The sequence below is a fragment of the Tupaia chinensis genome, unplaced genomic scaffold, assembly GCF_000334495.1.
Source record: "Tupaia chinensis unplaced genomic scaffold, TupChi_1.0 Scaffold000047_1, whole genome shotgun sequence".
Lineage (NCBI taxonomy): Eukaryota > Metazoa > Chordata > Mammalia > Scandentia > Tupaiidae > Tupaia > Tupaia belangeri.
Genome location: NW_006159505.1, coordinates 3,172,146 through 3,190,411, shown reverse-complemented (window position 1 = coordinate 3,190,411; position 18,266 = coordinate 3,172,146). Strand labels below are relative to the sequence as shown.

The 18,266-nt window shown below is 42.3% G+C and overlaps 1 protein-coding gene and 1 pseudogene across 1 annotated transcript in view; one reads left to right on the top strand and one right to left on the bottom strand.

The window, feature by feature from the left end:
* Nucleotides 1-489: 489 nt before the first annotated feature.
* PAAF1 (proteasomal ATPase associated factor 1) overlaps nucleotides 490-18,266 on the bottom strand; it is a 43,496-nt gene continuing 25,719 nt past the window's right edge. The window contains exons 8-12 of the mRNA XM_006140974.2: nucleotides 13,783-13,874; nucleotides 11,020-11,135; nucleotides 7,816-7,898; nucleotides 4,883-4,965; nucleotides 490-930 (exon numbers count right to left, since the gene is read on the bottom strand). Coding sequence (XP_006141036.1) covers nucleotides 853-930; nucleotides 4,883-4,965; nucleotides 7,816-7,898; nucleotides 11,020-11,135; nucleotides 13,783-13,874 — 452 coding nt within the window. The 3' untranslated portion in view covers nucleotides 490-852. The remainder of the gene's footprint in view (nucleotides 931-4,882; nucleotides 4,966-7,815; nucleotides 7,899-11,019; nucleotides 11,136-13,782; nucleotides 13,875-18,266) is intronic.
* On the top strand, nucleotides 17,332-17,751 carry LOC106735618 (60S ribosomal protein L30 pseudogene; annotated as a pseudogene).

The window sequence follows — 18,266 nt, the reverse complement described above, 5'->3', positions numbered from 1 at the left end:
CAGTGGCTTAAACTCACGCCGGGTGCGTGTGCATGAGTGCCCAAGATCTTGAGAGGAGAATGGAGGAGAAGGGATTGTGGCAAGGCCATAGCCCCCTGTGGGGTGATTTCTCGCTTTCTATCTCTCTGTCTCTCTCTGTCTTTCTGGCAAGCACACGCACCCTATAGCAAAAACTTCTCAAAAAAAGAATTTTTTTTTGTCTTAAGGCACACATGTGTGCTCTCTGGAGAGAGAGAGACAGGGACAGTGAGAGGGAAAGTGAGAAATCACCTCTCAGAGGGAATGGCCATGCCACAAGCCCTTCTCCTCCTGGGATCTTGGTCATGCATGCACATACACACCCAGCGTGAGTTTCAAGCCACTGGGTCTGGGACTGAAACCATGGTCGGCCATGTGGGAGTCCAGTGACGTAACTACTATGCCATCTGCTGGTCCCCAATAAAAATAATTCTTTAAAAAAGTAGTTAACAAAGTTTTTTGAATCCAGGCTCTTCCAAACATATTTTCTTTATTTCCTCCAGAGAAGAGGCTTCAGTCCTCTGGTCCATGTAAACATTTAATGCAGTCGGTGTGGGACGAACTATAAGCACCCATATCCTTGCCCTGTGGTGCCAGGATGAGTTCATACTGGGAGAGTTTGGGGCCAATCCAGTGTGCATACGTACGCTGGTTTCACAGTTCAGGGTAGGTGTGGGGATAATAGTTCCAAAGGGCCAGTAAAGCTGCCTTCTGGGACTTCCAGATGTCAAGACATTAAAGGCCATGGACCTTGGGAAGGACTGACGATGTTTCTGCTCATCGGTGATCAGGGTCAATCCTTTTCATGAACTGGGATTTCTCTTCTCCAAGGGGTCAGAGGTCGGCAAGCTGATAGCGTCGTACAAGACCATCGCGACAGCACGTGTAGATCTGCTTCTCCCATGTGGCTACCTAGAACACAGAATTCACAGCTCAAGGGAAGTCTGGTATTCTTCCATTTCAAAAAGACTTCCATTAGTCCAAGGAAGTCTTCAAAGCTTTACTGATTCAGAAGCAAGAGAAGAATTCCATCCATGACATGTATTTACAAAGTCGCTGGGCAGGATCAAGGATGTTTTTACAGTTCAGGACAGAGAAGCTAACTGGTCTAAGTGGAACACACACCCATTAGTGTTATGCATTTTTTTGTAAGAGAGATTTTCGCTATGGGGCACGTGTATTCGCTGAAGAGACAGGGAGAAAGAAAGCAAGAAGTCATTCCATGGGAAAATGGTCATGCCACAATCCCTTTTACTTCATTCTCCTCTCAGGATTTTGGGAATGCACACACACGTGCCAGTGTGAGTTTTAAGTCTCCGAGTCCCAGACTCCAACCCCAGTTGACTATATGGGCATCCGGCAACATAACCATTACGCCATCTGCTGACCCCCAGTGTTGTGCACGGTTTAATATCCCTGAACCTCATACAATTATATAAAAAAAAGTGCCTCTTTTTTTTTTTTTTTTTTTAGGTTCTTGAAATAGGGTGCATGCGCTTGTCAGAGAGAAACAGAGGGAAAGTGAGAAATCACCCCCCAGGGGTATGGCAGCTTTTTTCTCAAGTTGTGGTCAACCATGTAGAAGTTCAGTGCTTTAACAACCACATCACCTGCTGACATCTCTCTCTCTCTCTCTCTCTTTATATATATATCTCCACCCAACCATCCATTTACTTACTTATTTTAAAAGGAGACAGGGAATCACTATGTTGCTCAAGATCTTGAACTCAAGATCCTTCAGCCTCAGCCTCCTAAGTAGCTGGGATTAGAGGCACATGCCACCACACACAGCTTGTATTTCTTTTTCCAAAGATTTCATAAACTTTCAAAGAAAGTTAAGAATCACTAATGCAGTGGAAATACCAAGAATTCTGGAGCTAATCTCGGGTTTGCTACTATGAATGAACAACGGCCGCTCTCTCGATTGTTTTGGGTCCCAGTTTTTTCATTTGTAAAATAAAAACGGTATGTTAATCTACAACACAAAACATTGCATGAATTTTAAAAAGTGAAATGGATTGACATGTGTCTACCTAGAAAGACTTCCAAGACATTAAAAAAAAAGGGCTACCCATGACCTAATGTTTAAAGAAAATGGATCCCACATGGCCAACTATGGTTTGAGTCCTAGCCCCAGTGGTTTGAAAAACATGCCAGGTGCATGTGTGTGTATGCTCCAAATTCCAATAGGATGGAGAAATAGAGAAGGGATGGCAGTGTGATCATATCCCATTACAGGGGGTGCTTTTTTCCTCTCCCCTCTCTTTCTCTGGCTAGCATATGCCAAAAAAAACAAAAGAAGACAACAACAACAACAAAACAAGTCAGATGGCAATACACATAGAATGATCCTAGCTAGTTATGTACAACCTAGAGATAAATCATATTATTTACATAAAAGACATATGCCAGAGACCAGTAGATGGCATACTTGTTTTGTTGCTGGACTCCCATGTAGTCAACCACGGTTTGAGTCCTAGACCCAGTGGCTTTCTTTCTTTAAGCCGCCGGGTCTGGGACTCAAATCACAGTCAGCCCTGTGGGAGTCCAGCACCTTAATCATCATGCCATCTGCTGGCCCCAAAAAGGAGACTTTTAAATCTTTATAGTTCTAATAGGCAAATGTATATTAATTGTATAACTTTCTAAAAATGTTAAGGAAAGGGTTGATTCTGCAGGACAGCATTAATGAACTGCTCAAGAGCAGCCGGGGCCCACAGGGTGACTGCAGTTCGAATTCCCATTCTGCTCAGCCTGAAACATACCAAGCATGCACACAAGTGCCCAGGATATGACAGGCTAAAGGACTGCGTGGAAGAAGGGGATCATAGCATGACCAGATCCTGCAGAGGATACCTCACCTGCCTGCCTCTTTCACTCTCATGTGCATGTTCATGTGCTCTATCATAGATAAACAAATCTTTTTTTTTTTTTAATTACATTTTCTCCAAAGGGCACATGAACTCATCAGAGAGAGAGAAAGACAGTGAGAAAGTGAGAAATGATCCCCCAAGGGGGATGGCCATGCTGTAATCCCTTCTCCTCCAGTCTCCTCTCAGGATTTGGGGCATTGCCAAAATGGCACATGCTCCTGGCATAAGGTTCAAGTCACTGGGTCTGGGACTTGAACCATGGTCGGCCGTGTGGGAGTTCAAAGTCTTAACCACCATGTCACCTCCTGGCCCCAGAAAAACAAATATATATTTTAATTTTTATTTTAATATTATCATTTTATATACATTGGATTGTTACATATCATTTGGTTTGCAAAAAGAATTTACACAACATGAAATACACCTCAGACCAGTCCAGCTGAGAATGCTATACACGCTATCATCAAGAGGTAACAAACCATTACTGTGTCCCACAAATGTCTTGCCTCTCTATTTTTTTCTCCCTAACTTTCTTTCCTATACTTTCCTCCTCTCCCACACTCCTTCCACATTGTCTCCAGTGTCCACAACTATTTTAAATGCTTTTATGTCCCCCAATCTTTCAGTCCCTACCATAGAGTGCAGACAGTATATATTACGTGGAGACATATAATGTCCAGAAAAACAAATCTTAAAAACAAATATAAGGAAAAAAACAGGAATATTAATACCTGTATCTCAAAGAATGGTAACAAGATAAGAGATAATATCTATAAAACATCCGGTACAATGTCTGGTCAGTAAATATTATTTCCCCTTTTGTTTTTCTCTTTCATTCAGATTAAATGAGATCACTGGTCTTGAACTTTTTTTCTTTAAGAATTATTTTAGGGGCTAGCAGGTGGTGTGGTGGTTAAGGGCGCTAGACTCCCACATGGTCAACTGTGGTTTGAGTCCTGGACCTGGTGGCTTGCTTTCTCACTTTCTCTCTCTCTCTTTCTCTCTCTCACTCTGTCATTCTAAAATAAGCAAATAAAGTTAAATAAAAATATTTTTTTAAAGAATTATTTTATTTAACTTTATTCATTTTTAATTTTGACTGGAGAGGGACAGAGTAAAAGAAAGAGAGAGAGGGAAAGTGAGAAAGCAAGCTATCAGATCTGGGACTCAAACTACGGTCGGCCATCCATGTGGGAGTCCAGTGCCCTTAACCACCATGCCACCTGCTGGCCCCTTCCCTTTCTCTTTCTCTCCGGTCAAATTTTTTTTTGGGGGGAGAGGTTTCTGCTATAGGGTGCGTGCACTTGCCAGAAAGACAAGAGAGAGACACAGAGACAGAAAGTGAGAAATCACCCCCCCCCAAGGGGGGGTGGCCACACCACAATCCCTTCTCCTCCATTCTTCTCTTGGGATCTTGACATGCATGCACACATGCACCTGGCATGAGTTTAAGCCACCGGGACTCGAACTGTGGTCAGCTATATGGGAGTTCAGCGACATAGTCATTACGTTAACTGCTATCCCTCTCTGGTCAAATTTTTAAAAATAATAACAAATAAAATAATTCTTAAAAAATTATACTATTTAATTTGTAAAATATAATTATTATTTACTTTAATCAGAGAGAGAAAGAAAGGGAAAGTGAGAAAGCAAGCCTCCAGGTCCAGGACTCAAACCACGGTCAGCTATGTTGACGTCCAATGCCTTAATGACTGCACACCTTCTAGCCCCTGGTCTTGAACTTTTAACAATGAGTTTTCTTATGCATTATCTCCTTACATCCTTATGTTTTAAGAGGTGAAGTAATTTTCATGTTTTTAGAGCAATTAAGAGATGAAGTCACTTATGATTTCTTTTCATCCCACCAAACTGCTTACACATAAAGCAGTAATTTATTACCCTGAAAGACCACAAAGTATCCAGATTGAGACCTTCAACGTCCCAGATCCCAAGTGAGAACTTCCTGAGCTGGGAGTCCTTCAAGTCTGTACCTTATACACAGGGTCACAGTCAGCCCCGGTGAGCTCAATGACATAGTCTAAGTCTTGCTGAACAATGAAACAGCTTCCATCACCTAGAAGGGAGAAAGAAAATTTAGATAACTAAGAAGAATGTTGCATCCAAAGGACGTTAAAACCTTTACTTTCACTGTATGCCTGTCGTAAAAAAATCCACTAGAGCCCACAAAGCTGTCATCAATTATATGTAAACCAGAAATTATGATTAAAAAAAAAAAAAAAAAACTTGGTATTTTGATTTATTTCTGTAGATTACTAGCCTGAAGACTTTGGTCCTAGGACCAAGAGTGGCAAGTAAGTCTTACAATATGGATCAATTACAATGACCTAGAATGCTATCTAGAATGCTGGGCTAGGGAAGATTTAAAGTTCAAAAGTAAATTCAATCAGAGGTTAGAAGGACTGTCTTTTAGCAATACTTGCCAAAGACATAAAGCATGCAGCTGCAGGCTTATATATCTATTTGTAAACTTATCCTCAATCAAGTTTTCTTTTTTTTTTTTAAAGGTTTTTGCTATAGGGCGTGTGCGCTCTCCAGAAAGACAGAGAGAAAGAGAGAGACAGAAAGCGAGAAATTATTCCCCGGGGGGGATGGCTACGCCACAATCCCTTCTCCTCCAATCTCCTCTCAGGATCTTGGGCATGCATGCACATGCACCTGGCTTGAGTTTAAGCCACCAGGTCTGGGACTCGAACCTTAGTCAACTACATGGGAGTCCAGTGACATAGCTATTACGCCAGCTGCTAGTCCCTCAAGATTTTTAAAAAATAATTATTTATTCATTCATTCATTTATTTTAATTTGCCCAGAGAAAGATAGAAACAGAGAGACAGAGAGAGAGGGAAAGTGAGAAGGCAAGCCACCAGGTCTGGGACTCAAACACCGGTCAGTCATGTGAGAGTGTCTAGCACCTTAACTACCATGCCACCTGCTGGTCCCCTCAAGATTTTTTTTTTAAAGAGGTTTTTGCTTTAGGGCATATGCCTGAAAGAAAGAGACAATGAGAGGAAAAGTGAGAAATCATCCCCCCAGAAGGGATAGCCACACCGCAATCCCTTCTCCTCCATTCTCCTCCTGGGATCTTGGGCACGCACACTCATGCACCTGGCACGTGGGTCCAGGACTCAAACTGCAGTCAGCCATGTAGGAGTCCAGCAATGTAATTGCTATGCTATCTGCTGGCCTTCAACCAAGTTTTTAAATAAGGAATTTGTCTAAACAAATGTTTTAAAAAAATGTATTCCAATTATTTTGGAATATATTTTTTCCAACTTTTTTTCTCCAACATTCTTCAGTATACAAATCTGACTACATATACTAGGAGGAAGAAAGTTATACTGAGAAAACAAAGTGTATCTAATCAACTTCATCTTCTCAGAAGAGCTCAGGCAATGAAAACTTGTTAGGAATGAAATTGCTTAATAAGGTGATTTCTGGGGCCAGCAGGTGGCATGGTGGTTAAGGTGCTGGAATTCCCACATGGATGGCCATAGTTTGAGTCTCGCACCTGGCAGCTTGCCTTCTCACTCTCCATCTTTCTCTGGTAAAAAACTCATGTGAAGGGACCAGCAGTTAGCGTAATGGCTATGTTGCTGGACTCCCATGTAGTCGACTGTGGTTCACGTCCCGGACCCAGTGGCTTAAAACTCACACCGGGCGCATGTGCGTGCGTGCCTAAGATCCCGAGAGGAGAATGGAGGAGAAGGGATTGCGGCGTGGCCATCCCCCCGTGGGCTGATTTCTCGCTCTCTGTCTCTCTCTGTCTTTCTGGCGAGCGCACGCGCCCTATAGCAAAAACCTCTCAAAAAAAAAGAAAAAAAAAAAACCTCATGTGAAAAATAATATTAACAACAATAATAACAAGTAAATAATAATTTAAAAAATGATGATTCTTGTTGTTTTATTTAATATAAAAGTCGTATATGTTTGGGCTGGCAGGTGGCATAGTGGTTAAGGTGCTGGACTCCCACATGGCTGACCGCAGTTCAAGTCCCAACCTGGTGGGTTGCTTTCTCACTTTCCATCTCTCTCTGTTTTTCTCTCACTCTGGCCAAATTAATACTTTTATTACCACTAATAATGATAATAAAAGAAAATTTTAAAAATTCTTTAACAAAAAGTAATAAATGCTCTCTCAATAAAATGTTAGAAATAAAACGGAAAGATAAAATAAAACACCAGATAAAGATTAAAAAGAAAAAACACAACTCATTCTGGTTTTCTCCTTGTTCTCCTGCATCTTCTGCTGTAGGACTTATCAAAGTATCCCACAAGCACATGTCACATGTCTGTCTGCCTCACTAACTGTGAGCACCTTCAGGGCAGAGACTGTAACTGATCTGAGTATTGAATCCTCAGTGTTCTGCGATCCTAGCCCATCCATCTACTCTACTAACATTTAGTGAGCAGTAATTGAGCAAAAGGCTAGGGATAACACAAGGAATAAGGCACAGGCACTGCTTGCAAGAAGCTTGGACAGTCGCAACACAATCACAACATAGAGGGATAAACTCTACGTGACGAACACAGTATGCCCAAGAACCATGGAGGACCACGTACCAACCCAGCCATAAATCAGGTACTATCTTTAATTCATTGAACTCCATGAGACCATCTCTCTCTTTTCTTTATTAGGAAGAAATTTTTGCTATAGGGCACTTGCACTCACCAGAGAGACAGAGAGATAGAAAGCAAAAATTCACCCCCTCAGGAGTATGGTCATGCCACAATCCCTTCTCCTCCATTCTCCTCTCAGGATTCTGGGTACACACACGCACCTGTATTGAGTTTTAAGCCACTGGTTCTGGGACTCGAACTGCAGCAGACTACGTGGGAGTCCAGTGATGTAACCATTATACCCTTGCTAGTCCCGTGACCATCTCTTTTAATCAGCCCCTGAACCCACCTTGGCTAGCAATGAATCCATCTCGGAAACTCTGCAGGGACAGAACTGGTGCTCCTGATCTATGGATGACTTGTACTGGAGTCCTAGGATTAAGAGTAAAATGAAAAATATTTACTTCTTGAGATGCTGGGCCTGCCGCGGGAACGTGAAGAGGCTGAGAATTCTGTTCAGAGGCATCTCTGAGCCAGCTGAGTTGGTACCATGAGCAAAGCTCACCCTCCCGAATTGAAAAAATGTATGGACAAGAAGTTATGATTAAAATTAAATGGTGGCAGACATGTCCAAGGAATATTGCGGGGATTTGACCCACTTACGAATCTTGTGATAGATGAATGTGTGGAGATGGCAACTAGTGGGCAACAGAACAATATCGGAATGGTGGTAATACAGGAAGTAGTATCCTCATGTTAGAAGCCTTGGAACGAGTATAAGTACTGGCTGTTCACCAGAACAACCCATGTCCCCTCGTCAACAGGCCCATTTTTATTATGATGTAAAAATCAGGTCATGTACATTTCCATAATGAACAAAAAAAAAAAAATTTACTTCTTTTCTGCAAGAGCAATGCGTGACCATGTTCAACTTATAGTACTAACCCCATCATATGGTTTGCTTCCTTGCAAGATACTTACATGACACATCAACTCTCTGTCTTTCTGGTGAGTGTACGCACCCTATAGGAAAAACCTCTCAAAAAAAAAAAAAAGACACATCAAGGTAATAAAAATTAAAATAAAAAACCAGAATCAAAGTAATCAAAATCACTTTGGAGTGAATCTAAACATGTCTCTAAACATGAGCTATATTTCAAGTTTTTTGTTTTGATTATTTTTTTAGAGAGTTTTTTTCTGTAGGGCGTGTGTACTCACTGGAGAGACAGAGACAGAGGCAGAAAGTGAGAAATCACCCCCTGGGGAGCATGGCCATGCCACAATCTCTATGCCTCCATTCTCCTCTCAAGATTTGGGGCACACACACACACACACACGCACCTGACATGAGTTTTAAGTTGCCGGGTCCAGGACTCGAACCATGGTCAACTATGGTCAAGAAACATAACCATTATGCCATCTGTTGGTCTCAAAATCTCAAGTTTTTAGGGGCAATCTGATATGGTCTGAAAATAACAATGTTAACAATATTTTAACTTGTTTACTTAAAGATAAAATGAAGACCAGGTATAAAATACTAAAATTGCCAAAACTCAGTCTAGCTTGTGGCCTGGTAGTTGAGAAGGCTGGATCCCACAATGGCAGACCACATGGTTCAAGTACCAGACCTGGTAGCTTGAAACACATGCTAGATGCATGTATACCCAAATCACAAAAGGAGGGAGAAAAGGAGGAAAAGGGATTGGGGCATGACCATTCCTTATGGGGATAAGGGGGTGCTTTCTTTCTCTCCCTCTGTCTCTCTCTCTCTCTGGTGAGTGCATGAGTCCTCTGGCCATTAAAAAAAAAAAAACAGGATTCTGAACAAGAATGATAAGTGATAATGACAGTGACTTTATTTTATTTTTAGAGAGTTTTGCTTTAGGGCACATGTGTTCAACAGAGAGAAAGAGAGTGAGTGACAGAGACAGTGAGAGGGAACATGAGAAATCACCCCCCCACCCCCGAGAGGGATGGCCACATTGCAATCCCTTCTCCTCTATTCTCTTCCTAGGATCTTGGGGGCACAAGTACCCAGTGTGAGTTTCAAACCACCTGGCCCAGGATGTGAACCATGGTTGGCCATGTGGGAGTCCAGCAACATAACTGCTATGTTATCTTCTGGCCCCATCAGGGTGATTTTAAAGTAGCAATAAAAAATTCCCTATCTCCATGGAGACAAAAACATGAGCAAAATTAAATAAGTGATGGGAGAAAAAGTGTAAGCTAGTCAATAGCATGAAGTTCAAATTTCTTGAGATGGTATGTAAGGACTTACTAAGCAAGCTGGAGTTATCCTGTCTGGCCTCACTTCTCACTGCTGCCATCTGCGGGGCATGGACCTGTCATAGTAAGCCTCTCAGAGACCCAGAATGTGCTCCACACCCTCATGCTTGTACACATGCAACTCTACCCAGGGCAGTGGCATATGCAGAATCATGAGGCAAGTGGAAGTGCTGGCTTCTACCTTGCTAACTTCGCACACGACAAGACCCAATGCTTCTCATTTCCTGAGGGAGGTAGTCTCACCTCTTCCCTCTGCTTCTCAGTGCTTCCTCAAATTCCCAAGGGGGGGGAACCAGCAGTTCGAGTAATGGCTATGTCACTGGACTCCCACGTGGTCGACCGCGGTTCGAGTTCCGGACCTGGTGGCTTAGACTCACGGTGGGCGCGTGTGCGTGCGTGCCCAGTATCTTGAGAGGAGAAGGGATTGCGGGGTGGCCATCCCCCCTGGGGGGTGATTTCTTGCTTTCTGTCTCTCTCTGTCTTTCTGGCGAGCACACGCACCCTATAGCAAAAACCTCTCCAAAAAAAAGAAAAAAATTCCCGAGGGGAGCACTGTCAGACCAGTGAGCTCACTGCACTACAGGCATCCTCTACCCGGATCATCCGGACTACCATGAGACTGCCAGTGCCTCAAGGCAGTGTGTGTTTTTTTTTTTTCCGTTTCTTTCAGTACCCTGTACCAAGCTTGGCTCCACAGAAGCCATTCAATAAATGCTAGTTGAACAAAGGAAGGAAAGAAAAGGAAGAAAGGACAGAATCATAAAAATAGCTAAATCCTGCAACAGAGAGATTGTATGATTTTTCTTTAGATACGCTCTGGATAGCCTTAAGACTATGATAAGCTTTGTTTTAAATAGGTTGTGATCACAGTTAAATAAGAAACTGAACTGGCTTACTTGAACTTAAAATGATGATTCAATCTTAGGCTAGCCTAGGTCTAATATCCTAAAGAAAATTATTGAGCTCCTTAAAGTTAAAAGTTCTAGATAACCATCTCAAGTGAAATGTTAGTTCATATTCAAGCTTAATTTCCAAAGCAATCCTTACAGTTGAGCAATCAGGAATATGTGAATAAACTACCTTTTATTGTAATATGATTCCAGGAGCAGTAAGAACAGTCAGACAACTCACATCAGGAAACCTTTATAAATGAAAAGTTATACCTTTGATTCAATGTCTGCCATGATCTAGGCTAAATCAATGTCGAGCCCAATAAAAACATCCCACTCTGTGGAAGACCCGCACCCTGAGATGAAAGGTTATTCACCTTGGACTCCTCACGTCCAGCTGATAAATGTTTCCATCTTGTGTCCCAGCCAACAGCAAGAAGCCAGAGAGAAACGTGCAGCAGTTAAAGGCATCTGAACCAATAAAAAGGAATATCTGGAAATACATAGAAGACAAAAGTGCTGTTTAAAGATTCATTTGTTTTTAGAAATAAACAGATACCAATAGAAGGGAAATTCTCATTATTTCTAGAGATATTTTCTTTCCTTCCCCTTGTAACACTCTCAAACAGTAAATCCAACATTCTCATGATTTCAGGAAACTAAAGTTGACAGAGGACTGTGCAGATGATACAATTTCACATTCAGGGGCCAGAAGGTGGTGTAGCGGTTAAGGAACTGGACTCCCACATGGCCAACCACAGTTTGAGTCCCGGACCTGGGAGCTTGCTCTCTCTTTTTCTCTTTCTCTTTCTCCCTCTCTTCCTAATCTCTTTTAGGACATGTGCCCTATAACAAAATTTTTAAGAAATAATAAGTAAAGTTAAACAATTATTTTTATGTGTTTTTTTTTTAAAGAATTATTTTAATTTGTTTGCTTGCTTGTTGATTTTAATTTGACCAGTGAAGGCAGAGTGAGAGAGAGAGGGAAAGTGAGAAAGCAAGCCACCAGGTTCAGGACTTAAACCATGGTCGGCCATTGTGGCTTGCTTTCTCACTTTTTCAAGTGCCCTTAACCACCATGCCACCTGCCAATCCCAAAATAATTTTTTTTTTGCAGTTTCTTGCTATAGGGCGCATGCGTTAGTCAGACAGACAGAGAGAGCCAGAGACACAGAAAGCGAGAAATCACCCCCCAGGGGGGATGGCCACGCCGCAATCCCTTCTCCTCTATTCTCCTCTCAGGATCTTGGGGACGCATGCACATGCGCCTGACGCAAGTTTAAGCCACTGGGTCTGGGACTCGAACTGTGGTCGCCGACATGGGAGTCTAGCGACATAGCCATTACGCTAACTGCTGGTCCCCCAAAATAACTATATTTTTAAAAATTTCACACTCTGGGCCCAGATGGTGTACAATGGTGGAATGTGACCCTCTGTGAGGCTGACCCCCATGGAAAGTTTCCGAGTTTGCATTCAGATATCTTCCTACATTGGCCTGCTATGATCGGGGCCTGGCTGAGGCTGTGGGTGGATCGCTACACTGGGACCCTTTTGGGGTGCTCTTTGTCTCTCTCTCATTCATGAAAGATACAAATAAACTTAAACAAACAAACAAACAAAAACATAAAATACCATACTCCAAGGTAGCAGTTTTCAAATTACTGTTTTTCGTTACACTTCATCCTTCAGTCCTCACCACCAAAAATCTTTCTTTTTCCTCTATCCATTATAAAACCCTCCATTTGAGAAAAATTTGCAATTCCCACATTTAAGTTTTGCTGCACGTCACTCCCAGCAACCGTTTGCAAGGAGAAAAACAAGCTTAAATAAAATGACAATTTAAAGAATCTAATTCTTTCCACATACATTGCAAGACAATGCTTTAGTCAACACGGACTGCTATACAACTGAGGTCCTATGCCTAGGTGTGTAGGAGGCTATCCCGCCTAGTTTGTGCTGTCTCTTTGTGTGCAATCCTTTCTCCTCCATTCTCCTCTCCGGCTCTTGGGCACGCACGTACACGCGCCTGGCATGAGTTTTAAGCCACCGGGTCCGGGACTTGAACCGCGGTCGACTACGTGGGAGTCCAGTGACATAGCCATTACGCTTACTGCTGGTCCCTTTTTGTTGTTGTTGTTTCAACTAATTCTTCTATAAGAGATGTCTAGGGGCTGGCAGGTGGCATGATGGTTAAATACTGGATTCCCACATGGCCAACCATGGTTCAAGTCCTGGACCTGGTAGCTTGTTTTCTCACTTTCCCTTTCTCTCTCCTTCTGTCTTTGGTAAAATTAAAACAAAAATAATAATAACAAATAAAATGAATAAGTAAATAAATAATATTTTTTAAAAGAGATGTCTGAAGTTTAATTTATCAGGAACCCTAAATGCAAAAAAACAAAACTCCCCAAATGAATGAGTCCTTTACTCAGAATTTCTTCTTGGGACCAGCAGATGACATAATGGTTACATCACTGGACTCCCATGTAGTCAACCATGATTCGAGTCCTGGACCTGGCAGCTTAAAACTCAAGTTGAAATAGAAAGCAACTGCAGATACCAGAGACAGTGTGAGAAGAGGGTGAGAAACAGCAGAGACTGAGAAATAGGGGGAAAAAATATATGTGTGTGTGTGTGTGTGTGTGTATTATATATATACACACATGTATATATTTAAGAAACAAACAAGAAATGGGAAATAATCTGTTGACAATAACATTTATGATTAAGCCACTATACAGTGTATTCTGGATGGGAAAGCGCATTTTGTATGCTGTGATGATGATTAGTGAATTAATGTAAAATAAATAAAAAAAAAAACAAAAAACAAACCTCAAACTGGACACATGTGTGTGCCCAAAATCCTGAGAGGAGAATGAAGGAGAAGGGATTACTGCATGACCACCCTCCTGGGGGGTGAATTCTTGCTTTCTGTCTCTCTCTATCCAGTGAGTACATGCACCCTACAGCAAACATCTCTCTTAAAAAAGAAAGAAAGAAAAAAAGAAAATCCGAGAATTAACAGAGACAGAGAATGCTAGAATGTTTATTACTGAAGTTTGCTCCCAAAGGTTCTGCTCCCAAGTAGCAGAGTGACCCAGGGTGCCTCAGAGTTCGCAGGTCTCATAGGAAACACTTGCCGGCTGCCTGCTCTGTAGTCCCAAGCACTGAAGCTTCTTATCTTCCCGGGCCAACAGCAGCATTTTCGCCTCGGTTCCAACCTCTCGTTCACCTGTATGACAGATGTGCTTTGTTAGTGGCAGCAAGGCTATCAGCTGGCAGTGTCACAGAACACGAATATATGGCTGTTTACTGACTACTCTGTGTGAGCGATGCACTTACTAATTTTAACGCTATGTCTTATATTACAGCATCGTTTACACAACTGTACCCACTCATCATAGAACTGTGCAATTATTATAAAAGGAGTGACTTCTACTCTATGTAAAATACACCTCAACAAATCCAACTTTAAAAACTCATCATAGAACTGTGCAATTATTATAAAAGGAGTGACTTCTACTCTATGTAAAATACACCTCAACAAATCCAACTTTAAAAACATTAAGTTGGGGCCAGCAGGTGGTATGGTGGTTAAGGGCACTAGATTCCGACCGTGGTTTGAGACCCAGACCTGGCAGCTTACTTTCGCACTTTCCCTCTCTCTCCATCCTTCTCTGGTCAAATTAAAATAAGTAAATGAATAAATAAAGTTAAATTAAAATAATTCTTAAAAAAAAAAAAAAAGAACACAGTAAGTTATTGGAGCCACCAGGTGGAGTGGAGGTTAAGGCACTGGATCCCACATGGCCAAATGCTTTGTTCAGGTCACAGAAGTGGGAGGTTGAGAATCACTGTGGGCATGCGCACATGTGTGCCCAGGATCCAGAGAGGAGAATGGAGTAGAGGAGAATTGCTATGTGGCCATGCCCATAGAGGGTGATTTCTCACTTTTTTTTTTCTTTCTCTCCCCAGTGAGTACATGTACCCCATAGCAAAAACTAAAAACAAAACAAAACAAAACATTAAGTTATTTGTAATGTAGAACGACGCCATACTAGGAGCACAGGTATAATGATGAACAAAATTGTCTCTGCCCTCAAGGAGCTCACGGTCTGGAGGAAACGAAATTACTCATTCCCTTGACAAATAGTCACTGAGGGTCTACTATGTAAGAGGCACTGTCCTAGGCACTGAGGAAATAGTGATAAACAAACAGGTCTTTACTCTCAAGGAGTCTAATGGATAAAGATCATAGGTAAATAAACGAAAAGAATACTTTGAGAGAATGGTAAGTTCTACAAAAGAAATCAAACAAGAAAACATCAAAAGTAAGATGATGGGAGGTAGGAGGGGGGAAGTAACTCTAAATTTAAACTTCAGCTTCAAAAAGGCTCTGTGGAGGTCACTTTTCAACTGAGACTTGAATGGCGAACAAAAACCAGTCATGTGAAGAGCTGCGGGAAGTATATTCCAGACTAAGGGCAGAGGAAGCCAAGGCCTGGAGGCTGGGAGAGCCTGCTGTCCTGAAAGAACTAACAGAAGGCTTGGGGCTGGAAGGCAGTGGGTCTGCAGAGGGTGGCATGCCGTGGGGGTGGAGGGAAATGTAGAGGTCAGAAAGTGTAAAGTTTGTTATGAGCCATCCCAAGGGGTTAGGGTTTCAATGTACATATAAAGAGAGGCCACTGGAGGGCTTTAAGGAGAACAGTGACATGATCAGACTTACAGTTTTTTTTTAAATAACTACAATGGTTGCTTGGAAGAGAATGGATTATAGGAGAATAGTACCGGTAATAGATCATGACAGATTGGAACAAGATGGAAAGAGGGAGGCAGGGAGGGAGAGGGAGAGCTGGAGAATTCAGCAGCACTCTGGAGGTGAGAGGACGTGGGACATGAGGAAAGGGAGGGTGAATCGTGGATAAACCTCAGGCTTTAGGCTTAAGCAAATGGGTCAAAGGGTAGGGGTGCCATTTTGTGGGATAGGGAAAACAGACTGGGGAGATACAACAGTCCTTGCTAGATAAGGTAAGTTTTAGCTATCTATCAGGCATCTAAACAGAGTGTGAAACTCAGGGGAGAAGTTTGTGCCTTAGGTGTACTTTGGAAAAGATCAGCTTAAACACAGTAATTACAATTATGTAACAGATGAGATCACCTAAGCATAAACCGTAGTTAGAGCTAAGACCCCAGGACTTAACAGTGGGGTCTTCCAGTATTTAAAGGCAGACGGGGCAGGACAGGGTAAAGTGTGATGCCGTGTGAGGCAGAACCCCGCTGAGTAAGGGGGACATGGATGCACATGCCCATCACCTGGGCTGGCTGAAGCGGGGGTGAACTGAAGCGTTAGACCTGCTCCGATGCTGTATGTTTATCTCTATTTCTCTCTCACTCATGGAATAAATAAACCTGGGGAAAAAACAAACAAACAAATAAACAAAGGTACAAAAAGGACAATTAAAGCACACCTAACGTGCGGGGCAAGCAGGTAGTTAGGTAGTTAAGGTACTGGATTGCCACATGGCCAATTGTGGTTTGAGTCCTGGACTAGGCAGCTTGCTTTCTCACCTTCCCCCTCTCTCTCTCCTCTCTCTCTCTCTCTCTCCCTTCTTCTCCCTCTGTCTCTCTCTCGTAAGCATGTGTGCCCTACAGCAAATTTAAAATAATTATAATAATAAATAAAATTAAACAAATCATTCTTTAAAACAAAACAAAACAAACAAAATACCTACTACAAAATCACAGAAGTCAAAACAGAAGTGTTTGGAGGAGAGTTTATTATATTGAATGCTGTCGAGTTCAGAAAGACAGGCACAGAGGAACGAGACTGGTTACGGCAATATGGAGGGCACTGGTGACCCTGACAAGAGCTATTTCAAACAGTTGTAAGGGGGGTGAAGTGTAAATGGAAAACAAAAAAAAGAAAACAAGAATATTTCCATTTAAATTACTGTGATTATCAACTAATTTTTAGAACTTTAACCTTGTCTTAAGTAATAATGTCTGTGAAGTCTTAGATCTGAGGTAAGGCCCAGTGTATGACGTTAATAGCGTCCTGCATCGTTTAGTGACGGGGCTATGTTCTGAGAAATGCCGTTAGGCAACTTGGTCACTGAGCAAATACTATAGACCGTACTTACACTAACCTAGATGGTGCAGCCTACTCTACAGCTAGGGTGTTTAGTGTAGCTTGTGTTCCTTATCGTACACCAACAGATACGTAGTCTTCACTGACTGAAATGCTATGTGGTACATGACTGCACATATCTATTAAAAATCTGTACTGCCTGAAATTACCTCATTTACCTGTAACTGCACATATATCACACTGTGAGAAATAGACTTTTAAAAAACATTTTTTAGAGAGAGATGTTTTTTGCTATAGGGCATGTGCTCTCACCAGAGAGACACAGAGAGACAGAAAGTGAGAAATCACACCCCGGGGGGATGGTCATGCTGCAATCCCTTCTCCTCCATTCCTCTTCTCAGGACTTTGGGCACATGCGCACACACTCCTGGCTTGAGTTTTAAGCCACCAGGTCTGGGACTTGAACTGTGTTCAACTATGTGGGAGTCCAGTGATGTAACCATTACACCATCTGCTGGACCCAACTTTTATTTTTTTAAGAGATATTTCTTGGGCCCTGGCAACTCAGCTCCGCAGTGAAGAGCTTTGTATTGTGGGAACTCCTTCCTTTCTTGCTTCCCAGCCATCTTGGTGGCTACTCTTGGTTGGGGGCTGTCCCACACCTAAGGCAGGAAGATGGCGGCCGCAAAGAAGGTGAAAAAGTCACTGGAGTTGATCAACTCTTGGCTCCAACTTGTTATGAAAAGTGGGAAGTATGTCCTGGGGTACAAGCAGACTCTGAAGATGATCAGACAAGGCAAAGCGAAGTTGGTCATCCTCGCCAACAACTGCCCAGCTTTGAGGAAATCTGAAATAGAGTACTATGCCATGTTGGCCAAAACTGGTGTCCATCACTGCAGTGGAAATAATATTGAATTGGGCACAGCATGTGGAAAACACTAGAGTATACACACTGGCTATCATTGATCCAGGTTGTTCCAATATCATTAGAAGTATGCCCAAACAGACCAGTGAAAAGTAAATCATGCAACATTTTTCTTTAATAGAGCTCGTTTAAAAAAAAAAAAAAAGGTATTTCTCCATCGGGAACATGTATTTGTCAGAGACACAAAGGCAGAGAGAGACTGAGAAACAACCCCCCAACCCCGGTGATGGTCACATGGCATGGCAATCCCTTCTCTTCCATTCTTCTCTTGGGATTTTGGACACCCACACATGCATGCCTAGTGTGTTTCTAGTCACCAGATCTGATACTTCAACAGTGATCAACCATGTGGGAGTCTAGCAACTTAACTATTATGCCACCTGTAGGCCCCCAGAAATAGATTCTTTCAGTTCATAACTCCCAAAGAGGAGCCAGGGAACATCTAGTGGTCAGCAACAGTTTTAGCAGTTCTTAGACCACAGAGTGTATATATGGATTTTTAAGAAAAGTAGGGGTGGGGGACCAGCAGATGGCGTAATGGCTGTGTCCCTGGACTCCCATGTAGTCGACTGTGGTTCGAGGCCTGGATCCGGTGGCTTTAAATCCCGCCA